The 12483-nt window shown below is 44.4% G+C and overlaps 1 protein-coding gene across 4 annotated transcripts in view; it reads right to left on the bottom strand.

Annotated features, from left to right (window-relative positions):
- Positions 1-2213: 2213 nt before the first annotated feature.
- LOC147431367 (F-box/RNI-like superfamily protein) overlaps positions 2214-12483 on the bottom strand; it is a 29763-nt gene continuing 19493 nt past the window's right edge. For all 4 annotated transcript variants that reach the window (XM_086493972.1, XM_086493971.1, XM_086493974.1 and 1 more), the window contains exon 2: positions 2214-3537. In XM_086493972.1, the coding sequence (XP_086350098.1) occupies positions 2259-3537 (1279 nt within the window). In that variant the 3' untranslated portion in view covers positions 2214-2258. The remainder of the gene's footprint in view (positions 3538-12483) is intronic.

The raw sequence follows: 12483 nt of genomic DNA, 5'->3' as shown, positions 1-12483 counted from the left end.
CAACCTTCCTCGATGGTGGGAGACCCCTCGGGGTCGTGGGCGTCTGGATCTGCCTTAGCTCAATAGCTCGATCAATCAACGTACCTCTAGTGTGGGTGGGCTTTGAAATTTGTTGTGATGACTGCTCCTCTGCTCTCCCCTGGCTGGTGTAAAGAAACCTGTGATCTGTCTCTGAGACTATCTTTCCCCTGATGTCCTCGGCAAGCTCTCCCTAAGTCTGCACAGCTCTAGTAGGAACAATCCGAGACATCTCTGATCCTCCTATCTCATGACTCTAGAAAATGGTCCGAAACCCTCTCTGAACAGACAATGGAAGCGGCTTCGTATCTCATAGTACGCCGGGCAATGATGTGTAGTGCAGCTGTGTCTCTGGCTCTAAGTGACATCCTGGCCCCTGCAAGCGAGAGAGAGAGAGAGAGAGAGAGAGAGAGAGAGAGAGAGAGAGAGAGCACATGCCTTGCTATTTTTATGTTCATGTACATGGACTCTAAAAAGCTCTGCACAATCATTGCGTTCTGTCAAAAGCAAATGTCAACAATTGGGCCCGTTGTTGCTAAAAGGGCCTTGAAATATTATGACAAACTACTTGATGGCCCTTCATGGTTGCTAGCAAGTTACCCATAAACACAATACGATACACCGTATCACCCGGAGTCTCAACATAACCAGGAATGTCCAAAGATGGTAGGTCATTAAACAATCCACCATGTCTGATCACCTAATTCAATGCACCCAAATCCACATAGCATACACCAACACCAGATTTTGATGCATTTGTAGACAACATTCATCATATTTTGCATAACAAATAGTCTTTTCGGCTCACCTGTACCCCTGCTAGTACTTCCATAACTTCTTTGTTGCTACCTTCTCCGAGAATAGTCACGCTCAAAATGTTTTGACTTCCGCACGTCAGACATGGCTTGCCATTATTTACTTTGTTGTTGCAAAAGTTTCCACGACTTAAATCCCCTTGCCTTGAAAGTTTCCTCTTACCATGTGGTCATCCTTTGATTGTCATACCTCTTTTGATTTATCAAACACCAAGTTCTGTACTACTAGGCACATGCAAAACATCAACCAAATACTTCACTTTTCAATTTGTCAAAGACAATGGGCTTGCAGATTGAAGAGCGGCCAATTTTCTCATCGAAAGGGGTAAACTCAAGTTTTTGTAAACTTGGAGGTTCACTACAGAAAACAGCTTTCATACTCACAACGTAGGAACGAACTACTCTGCTAACTTGCTTCTGATGACTTATGTGGAGGCAGATGTGTATGTGTAGACAGGAGAGAAAACGAACAACTACAACAAAGCTAATTGCAACTCTATCTACACCTCGTGCAATGCCAACTCCTCAATGGTCACGAACATGAAGACAAAGGCAAGTTATCAATTGATTCTTCTCAATTATCCAAAACGACAACCTATGCACACCGAACACAGCCAACTGATCAACAAACCTGTCTACAGGAGGTGCTTGAAAGAAAACCTTGCTCTTGACCTTCTAATAAGTAGAAGCTGTTAAGCGATTCCGACTAACAGAAAAGGAAGAATCTAAAGCTCAAACGAGCCATGCTCACTTTGTACACGAGGAAAAGTTGATGCAAATTTTCCCGTTTCCCGAGGAGCCAATCAAAACTTAAAAATCCGTATTTAGCACGAGCAGCCAAGCAGAACAATTAAATCCTTTCAAGCTTAGTCTCACAACAAGTCATACTGCTGACATTCCACAGAGCAGGCCAGGTCTCATGAATTGGGATCCCTCCAATGCTCAAGCAAAACCTAGGTTTATGTAATTCCACCACCAAATGTTGAAGTTCACCTCCAAATGTTGAATCTTAAGGCAAAAACACCTACAAGATGTTGAAAATGCTAGTGTAAATACTAAAAACCTTCAAATATGGTCAAATTACCTCTAAAATTAACCTTCAAATAAGGTAAATTTACCTATAAAATTTTCTGCCAGTAGGCTTTTTTCAAGGTTTTAGAAAAAAGTTTATTTCGGGGAATGGATACCTTGGATCAACATAATACTGGACTTGGTACCCAGGCATTGACAATCTGAAAGAATATTCCCCCCCGCCCCCACCCCAAGCAAGGTATCATGTTTACTCTTCTCGACGTGTGCATTTGAGCAGTCCGTCTTATAAAAATGATTATGCAAACAACAATATTTAGAGGAAAACTTAACACAAACCTTCAAGAAAAATTCTGACATAAACAATGCTTTATTGATTTCAAGAATAAGAAAAGCTCAACAAAACTCAAAATTTACATCAACATGCGGGTATTGGCGCATGAGATTAATAATCGAGGAAGTGAACCTGCCAATAAGCTGGTAGTCTTTACGTGATTTTGCCTCGGAAATGGTGCCATGTATCCCAAGCTTTTTCAAATTGGGACATCGCTCTAAAAAGCCGGCAATCCATTGAGCAGAAAGTTCATGAATCTTTGCAGTCCCAAGCTCAAGCACAACCACTTTCTCTAGAATTGTAGAGCCACGGAAAGCATGCTCATAATGCCCATCTCCTATGTTGTAATTAAGAGCCAAGAAATTCAATGAGGGAAATGATGATCCGATCATATCCAAATCAATGGCCTCCTCCTCTGCATCTAAGCCACCAAGCCTCAACTTTTGCAAGTTGCTTGCTCTTGAGATCATTTGATAAAACCGTGGCCATATGATTGTGAAGTCGCTTACAATCACCTCCTCAAGTAGATCAGCTGACTGCCCAATATCCAGCTGTATAATGCTCACATCCTCAATCCGTAGATGCCGCAAACTACCCTTGCTCACAAGCTCAAATTGCTCGAATGTGGAATCCCTCAAAATCAAACTCTCAAGCTTATCTGCTTCCAGCACAACCGTATCAACACTAAGCCCCTCAATATAGAGTGTCTTCAGTGAGGCACTGTTCAGTTCTATCATGAATCGTGCATTCGGAAATGAAATGTCGATATTTGCCAGAGACAAAATCTCGAGCTTCGGACACACAGAAAGTAACAGATTGAGGTCCAAAGCCGAAAGAGCAGCCCGATTGTTGAGAGTCAAAGAAATAAGGGATGGAAACTTGTGTATAGTGGGGTCAACTGTTGATATGTGTGCAAATCCCCAAACCAGACGCTCCAGCTTCTGCCCACCACATTTCTCCAAAATATTCACCTTTGGTTGTGTGGGGTTCATGAAAGTGAGGGACTTAAGTGTCTCTTTTGTGTGCATGAGCCACGCTATGACGAGTGCTGCAGAGAACTCTTTTGTAAGTCCCATGCAGATCGATAGCTCATGAAGACACTTGGTTCGCATCACTGTTTCAGTGATGATAATCTCACAAAGACTCACAGTGAAGTTATTGTAATGTTGCCAGTCTGAAGAGGCAAAAGTGAGCTTGTGAAGATGATGCCTAGCAGCCTCTCGCCATTTTCGGCATGTTGTCGACGCAATCACCACATCACGGGCGGATGCCACATGAGATAATATGTTGCCTATCACTTCAATAGGAAGCGAATCCATAGAAAAACCAGAACTGGCCAGTCTGCAGTACATCAATAAAAGCAGTTCAAGCAGCACTCATAGTATATCCTATTTTAAAAAGAAAAAATCCTTTGATTGGACCTTACATAATGCCTAAACGCAATTTCTGTGTTATCGAAATTATCCTGTTCCCACTTTAACAAGCATATATGTTTAAACATCCTAACAAAATGACAATCATTTCAGCAAATCAGGGTTGCTTCAAGTCCCAAGCATATCCATTTAACTCACATAAAACACTGGTAGCCCTGCCACAAAAAGCTGTATGCGATAAATTGTGCCTCTGGATACCTTTCTTAAAGAGCATTGAATGTGCGATTTGGTGACTTCAAACAGTCCACTATAAGACAAGTGTCTGGTTAAAAAAAGATTAGAACAAGGGTGTAACAGCTACCGCACTAGTGTACTTGTGCAAAGTCACATTTATCTATAACACACACACACACAGGCCCCATAAATATATGTACATTCATAAAAATGCAGACATACTACTGGTAGTGAAAAAACACCAGGATTACCAAACAAAAGGGGAAAAACCTGCAATGATACAGGGAATAAAACTAGGGAGGTACATCAAAATCTGGAGACAAGGGAGTAGAGTGCTGAAGAGAGCTGCAGTAGAAACAGGCCATTCATAGTGTTAGTGTAACAGACTTGGACACTCCAAGTCAAGAATCAACCGCGACAGCACCAAATAACCACTTCAAAACAATTCACAGATCACAATAGATTTGCACTGGCCCGGCGGAGTTCCGTGCCTAGAGATATTGGCCCCAAAGACTGGCGCCCCTTTCGGTATTTCTTTTTATGTTGTAACAGACTTGGACACTCCAAGTCAAGAATCAACCGCGACAGCACCAAATAACCACTTCAAAACAATTCACAGATCACAATAGATTTGCACTGGCCCGGCGGAGTTCCGTGCCTAGAGATATTGGCCCCAAAGACTGGCGCCCCTTCCGGTATTTCTTTTTCTTGCCCTTTCCGAAGCGTTGTTTCTTGGTTCGCTTTTTGCTTTTCTTGTCTTCTTTGCTCGAATCTGAAGAGCTAGAAGAAAGAAGAAGAAGAACTTCATCTTCAATTTCTTTGCCTTGTCAAATGTCGACCGACGACCCAAATATCCCGGGAAGTCAGTGCTTTTCTTCTACTTTTTGCCGTGCTTTTTGCCTTTCTTTTGCACGTCGAAAAGCTGAGCAATCCGTGCATCAACCACGTTCTCCGGTTCCTTCTCCATATATTTCTTGGAGGCAGAAGGTTTCTTGAGAGCGGGTTTCGGGAGTGGTGTTGTGGCTCTTTGCCACTCCATCTGTACCTCTTCCAAAGAGGTCTGATTCATATATTTTTCCATCTTCGGGTCCTTGGCAAAATTGAGCATCATCTTTGTTGCATCATCAATCAATTTTCGACGCTCCATCTCTTGCTGCTCCGTTGGAGTAGGCCTAGGTGGGCCGTACTCCATGCCGGAATCTTCGTTGTGATCCCTGCCCGCATCTCCAGATGCAGAGGGAGTCGACTGATCATTGCCTGGAGCCATAGGTGCCGCGAAAAAAAAAATTCGGGGATCGGATTTCCCATAGAAGAGAAATCGGCCGTGCTCTGATACCACTGTAACAGATTTGGACACTCCAAGTCAAGAATCAACCACGACAGCACCAAATAACCACTTCAAAACAATTCACAGATCACAATAGATTTGCACTAGCCCGGTGGAGTTTCGTGCCTAGAGATATTGGCCCCAAAGACTTGGCGCCTCTTTCGGTATTTCTTTTTATATTGATCAGATCAAAGTACAAGAGAGTGGCTAGGGTTTCACTCTCAGACTCTACGTCCAGATGCCTTGAGAAGTGAAGCCCTCACCACTTATTTAAAGATACAAGGGATGCCCAAAAGCAAAGCCTCAAAGCTTTTAAAATAAAAAGCATCAATTCTCTCTCTCTTAGAGAGTCTTTTCTCTTTTTTTTATAGAAAAAGCAAAATTTGCGTCGCTCATCATTTTTACTTTTATTTTTTAAATTTATTATTATTAAATTTTTTTTAGCCTCCGCGATTTCCAAAAATTAGGATTTCTGGCAGAAATTAGGGTTTTTGTTGTCCGCCACGTCATCACTTTGTGACAGTTAGCAATCGGAGGCTGTCAAAAGCTCCACCCACTGTTTGGGCACTCGGAGGCCCTCAAAAATTCTACTCAAGGGTCTTACAAAAGCTAACTCCAAAAAGAATGCAGCTCCACAACAAAACATTAGTGCATCAAAGATGCAACAGACATGCTCCGCCACAAAACATCTGTGCTTCAAAGATCCAAGAGACTAGAGGAGAGAGAAGCCTCCACCATCTCTACTAGCAATCCAAGAGCTATGGAATCTGCAACCTCATAAAGTATGGGGTAAAAAGTTGAAGACGAGCTATAGAGACCCAACACCCAGCCCTGTCAAACAAGAAACGACATGCATTAAACAAGCAGAACAGGCAAACAAACACTCACCCACCCCACAAACACGCCAGTACTGAACGTGTCACCCCAAGCACAAGCAAACACCACACAGGCACATGCAAACACACAAAAGAAAACCGGCCCACAAGCAAAACAATCAGTTCACAAACTAATCCTTGCGTAGCAGAACAAAAAAATAAAGCAACCAAAGACACTACAGGTAGCACAGGCGTCCAATGGCGGCACCGGGGGGGGGGGGGGGGGGGGAGAGATTCCGTCGAAAGCATCTAAAGTGTCGGGCATGAGAAGCAGATAGTTAACGACAAACCACTGAAGACAGGGCCGGAGCAGAGAAGAATGGTCAATAAACAAGTAGCACACGTAGGGGGGTGGTTCCGTCAAAAGCATCTCGAGTGTCCAGGCGTGAGAAGTAGATACATGGTTAATGGCGAGCAACCGAAGAGAGAGGGGGGGGGGGGGGGGGGGGGGGATGCCCAAAAGCAGAGCCTCAAAAGCTTTTAAAATAAAAAGCATCTCTCTCTCTCTCTCTCTCTCTCTCTCTCTCTCTCTCTCTCTCTCTCTCTCTCTCTCTCTCTCTCTCTCTCTCTCTCTCTCTCTCTCTCTCTCTCTCTCTCTCTCTCTCTCTCTCTCTCTCTCTCTCTCTGCTATTCTTCTTTGCACCCGCCTCGTCTTCGGTTGCTTGTCGTTGACCACGTATCTACTTCATGCCTGACACTCATAGGTCATTTTGTAACAGACTTGGACACCCCAAGTCGAGAATCTGGCACGACACACGAGAGAATCACTTAAAAACACTTCACAACTTTAATCACGGTTCACTTGAGTCGACACGGTTCGGCGTAGTTCCGTGCCTAGAGATATTGGCCCCAAAGACTGGTGCCCCTTTCGGTATTTATTTTTATATTAATGCTTGAGCAAAGTTACAAGGCTTGAGGGTCCTTAACGTTTCCTTTCGGAGCTCAAAGAAAGCGAAAGACAAGTTTCGTTTTACATGTATGTACATGTAATTGTATATTGAACATACATACAAATTCACTTGTCAAGACATGTGACCTACCAAAATCTAGATGTGAGATTTGAGTCACAAGTGAACAACAAGGTAAGGTACATGGCTTAAAAAATCCCCAAACGGATGGTTGTCAACTAGTCAAAATGGGGGCAAAAAAAATTTCAACTCCTTCCGCCAGTTTCACCGAAACCTTTCGGCCGTTTCGCCGTTTCGAGGTTTCGGAGGACACTATGAGCAAGCCTGAGCTAGAGAATGGCCCCGGGTTCATATTTAAAGGCCCCAAGGGCTCTACAAAAGCAGTACATGAAAAGCTTCAAACTCAAAAGCTTTGAGTCCCAAAAGCTAGCCCTAATTTTTGCCAACGCAAATCACGGAATTCCGTACGGCTGCCACATCATCAGCCAGCATACAACTGCCACGTCGATGCGATTTTCGCGATCCTCTCTCTTTAATGTCCCTAGGGCCCCATCGAACAAGACCCTATAAGTTGGAACAACTTATGTCCTTGGGCAGACATGCCACGTCATAATTTTGTGACATACCCCCTTCTTGAAAGAATTGTAATCGTCCTTGATTACGCCTGCAAAAACAGATAGAAGCCATAAACTACTTTAGTAGACACTGACTCTAAGTACCGGCGCACTAGATGAACAACTCTAGCACTTGCACAAAGCTGACAGTCACTGAACATTCCATCATATTCAAATTATATCACATAAAATCCATCCAGATCTAGGACCATGATTCCTAGCAACGTGTTTAGCAATCGCATCTAGATCCACATCGGACCTCACTGTTGTCGGATTAACTAATTCTTATTGCGATCATGTCCATAAAATCTCAAGACCAAAATGCTGCAGTCATTTCGTCTTTCGAACCTGCACTCAAACAAAATCACATGAGAGAGTATGTCACCAACGTGTGACTACTATCTATCCTTTTTGTTGATTTCTTTCTTATTATCTATTTACTTTCACTTTTTGGAAACACCCCTCGGGAAATCTAACTGCCCTGCATTGCATAGCTAGTGTGGAACTGTCCAGAGGGAGTCCAGGCCTGAGGGCAAGAGAGCACTAAGGTTGGACAAGGACTGTGGTTAGCCAAAGTGGAATCCTTTGCTACAGAGGCTACATTTCAGTTCTGGATGTGGCCACAGTGTACAACGAGGGTCGGATGACCTAGAAAGATACAATGGCAACATCTCCTAAAATTTAGGGAACTGCTATTTTGGGACCTGAAAATGTGTTTGTGTCATTACCTCGGGAATGACAAGGGGAACATTTTCTTACTCTGCCGTGAAGTCAACTGGGCAACCGGTTGGGAGATTTTTAGGCGGCAACCCCGAAATGGGAAAATGCTTATAAATGTGCCAAGTGGCACCTTCTGGTGCACTTTCCTCATGCAAGAAAAGGGGGCGCTGATTTTAGAGAGGAGAAGGGCTCATTTTCAGCCTGTCACAGGTTAAGAGCTATGGAGTGCTTGCTTTCCCTCTTATGCACAGTGCGGTGCCAGGAGTGATGCCCTGCACGCTACGCACTGCCCTCTCTCTCCTCTATGGCAGTATGTTATGCCCCACTAGTGGGCTTTTCATTTGACCAATGTACAGTTGTGTGGGTTCATGCGCGATTGCCGAGGCAAGAGCCTCTTGCACAGGTACTGGATTAGCTAGCGGCTAATCCCCCGCAGGTACAGGTGAATTCGGAGAGGTTTCACACCAGAAATCTCGTCCGATTCAAAGGGCAAGTAGCCCTACAGGTGCAGGAGCTCGAGGACTTGATACGGATGCGACCAGCACGCGAAACGGAGCCCGAAACAGTGAATTACAGCCTGCTGTGTCTTTTTGCAGGTTTAGGGTTTTGGCCCTAAACGGACCCTAATAACCCCAGGAGGTTCGGGGACGCGAGGGGACCGCTGTACAGGTGATCTGGCGCATTTTCGGGGCTGAAAACAGAGAATTCAGCGTGCTGCAGATTCTCGCCAGGTTTTGTAAAGTGCCCGTATGCGTCGGGAAGGTCAGTCAATGCGTGGGAATACTGAATGCGAAGGGTCCTAGTACAGTTATGCTGCCGAAATCGGGCCGGAACAGTTGAAATTCAGCCAAGTTTGTGTGGGGCAGCTTGTAGGGATCCACAACGTTTATTCCCTCTTTTGAACAATAAAGAAATACCGAAAGGGGCGCCTAAGTTAGGGGCCAATCTGGTGTCGGTCTACTCATACAGGTGCAATTTAGCAACCTGTATCCCTCTCCCCTTTGTTGTGTCTTGAAAGTACAGGTAAAATAGACGACTAATAATGGGTGAAAGCTAAATCAAGGTTTGAAGTAAAGTCTACCGCCCTTTTTGGATTGAACAGGCCGGTTTCAGAGTACACATAAATCAGATTCATTTTCGGGAATTCCCATTTCCAAGTTCTTTATTCATAAAGTCATACAGCAGAATACTGTTAGCACATCAGTATCCCTAAACTCCAAAGGAAAATCAGTGACTTTATTCCATCTAGGTAATTTGTGACAAAGGAGCGGAGTTGATTCAAAATGTAAGACTTCAATAAATCCAAAACCACTGAATTGGCTATCTCAGATTGTCATCTGTAGTCTACTCCCTTGCTGCGTCTTCTCGAATGCTTCGTGGCCCCTCGAAGTTGGTCGACTCATCTTTCGACAAGGTCGTCGAGTTCATCTTTGGTGAACATCCGGGAACAGGAGGTTTCTTCAAGGCTGACTTTAATGGTGAGTCGATGGTTGTACGCCATCGTGAATGCATCTCATCAATCGGGTGTCAGGTCAAAAATTTCGCGTATTGGGGATCCTTCGAAAACTGGAACATCTGCTTCGCTCAAGCATCAACTCGTTGTTGACGCTGCATCTCCATTCGTTCATACTCCATAGGCCGAGGTGGCCCGTACTCTTTGTCGGCTATTGTCACAGGCTTGGGCACCCCAAGTCGGGGATCTAACACGACACACGAAAGAATCACTGAAAATACTTCACAACTTTATCACATTTTAAGATTGAGTCGACACGGCCCGGCGTAGTTCCATGCCCAAAGGTATTGTGTCACAAATTGATGACGTGGTAGTTTTGCCCAGACAACAGTACGAATCCTCGTGATTCGAGCTGATAGATGACGTGGCATAGCAATACGGACGCGTGACTGTTGACGTGGCAGAACAATACGGAATTTTGCTTTTTGCACTGACAGCTGTACGGAATTTCCGTAAACTGCGCTTACTGCTTTTTGGGAGATTTCGGACCAAGTTGTCTTTGGAATACTTTGCTTTTGAGTTTAACTGCTTTTGGCATCCCTTATAAGAATAAAAGGGCCCATAGGGGCCTCACTTCTCAAAGCATCTCGGCGCAGAGCCTGAGAGCGGAGGTCCCCTACGAGAGTTGTACTTTGCTCAAAGATTAATACAAATAGAAATATTGAAAGGGGCGCCAATCTTTGGAGTCAATCTCTCTTGGCACAGAACTACGTCAGGCCGTGTCAAATCAATTAAATTGTGGAGTGTGTTAAGTGATTCTCTCTCATGTCGCGACAAAATTTAGACTTGGGGTGTCCAAGTTTGTTACAATGCTAAGTGGTGTCAGAGCACAACCGATTTCTCTTCTACCGAGACATCTGATCCTTCCACTCGCGACACCTATGGATTCCGAAAAGAATCAAACAACTCCATCTGCCACCGGATTAGTGGACAATGAGTATGGGCCACCTCGGCCCTCGCGGTATGAACTCATGGAGATGCAACGTCAACAACAGGTTGACGAGTGCGCAAAGCAGATGCTTCAATTTGCCGAGGATCCCCAGTATGCAAAATTTCTGACCCACCACTCGATGGATGAAGTGCAAACTCAGTGGCAAAAAGCCATTGAGACACCAATCGAACCAACAATCAAGAAACCTCTTACTCTGAGGATGTTTACTGAAGAAGAACTCCATGATGTTGTTGAGACCCGAATCAATCAGCTTCTAGACACGAAGAAGCCATCGAAGAGGCAATTGAAGAAACGCAACAAGGGGATTGACTACCCCGGTTACTTGGGCCGTCAATCTTCTTTTGCAACTGCACGAAAACAGAAGAAGCGTATGCGTTTCGAGCTACCCAGTTCTTCTTCCGATAGATCTTCTAGCTCTTCCTCTTCCGATTTGAGCGAGGAGGATAGAAAGGGCAAGAAGCGAAGCAGTTTTGGAAAGAACAAGAAAAAGGAAAAGAAGATCAGATTCCAACCAATTTCTGACAATTCTATGGAGGAGTCATCCTCTGGCATTTTGGACATCGACGATCACATGTTTTATGCAAAGAAGAAACACTTTTACAGAGCCAACCAGTATGATTTCCTCGAAGACAAGAACAAAACGACAAAGGAATTTAAAGAGGCTGGACAATCAGTGAAATTTAAATCCTTTTCCGGATTCCGAGATGCTCCGAAGGCTTTGGCATTCATTCAACAATTTGATATAGCCTTCTCCGGAGCACACTACTCAAGAGCACTCCAAGATCAGGTGGGCAACATCGTTTTTGAAGGGAAATGCACAAACATGGTGGTCCACTCTTCTTCTGAGGAAAGAATCCCCGACTAAGTGATTGAGGTTCAAACAGCTCTTTATTTCTTCTTGATTGACCCAGGAGTACGAACCAAATGTGAGAACCGCTTGGAACCATCTTCAGATGACCAAGGGTGACACTTTGGACGCATATTGTGAACGGTTTTGGGATTCTTTCTACCGACTCTTGTCACAAACTGGTGACATGGCAGGCTTCCAAACACACACATACAGACTGCGATAGAAATGCCATGTGGCAGCAGTACGAACCCCCGCAAAATGCGATGGCAGGCTGACGTGGCAAATTGTACGGAATTCCGCTTTTTGCGCTAGCTGATGACGTGGCAACTTGTACGGATTTCCGTAAAATGCGTTGGCTGGTTTTTATGGCAGCTTTTGGGCAAATTTCTTTTGAGATTTAAAACTTTTAAGTTTAGAGATTTTTGGGGCTCTGCTTTTAGGCATCCCTTGTACCTTTAAATAAGTGGGCAAGGCCTCACTTCTCAATGCATCTGGACGTAGAGTCTGAGAGTGACCACCTGCCTACTCTCTTGTACTTTGAACACAAATTAATATAAAAAGAAATACCGAAAGGGGCCCTAGTCTTTGGGGCCAATACCTCTGGGCACGGAATTACTCCGGGCCGTGTCAATTTTGTGAATTGTTTTGAAGTGAATCTCTGTTGTGTCGCAGTAGAATCTTGACTTGGGGTGTCCAAGTTTGTCACAGTGACAAGATGTTAGCCCACTACATCTGCTTTTCCGAAAGCGGCTTTTGTGACAAGAAGTAGCGTAAACTCTGATAATCAGTGAAGACTGTAAAATCGGCTCCGAGTAGGTAATGTTGCCACTGAGTAAGAGCATGGATAACCGCCAAAAGCTCTCATAGGCAATGACAAGGCCTTCTTGCATTAAGACCGCACTCGGACTACGACCACAAGCA

This window comes from Adiantum capillus-veneris, chromosome 21, assembly GCF_014529385.1.
Source record: "Adiantum capillus-veneris isolate H3 chromosome 21, ASM1452938v2, whole genome shotgun sequence".
Classification (NCBI taxonomy): Eukaryota; Viridiplantae; Streptophyta; class Polypodiopsida; order Polypodiales; family Pteridaceae; genus Adiantum; species Adiantum capillus-veneris.
Note: the sequence above shows the minus strand (reverse complement) of the source record. Positions and strands in the feature narration are given on the sequence as shown.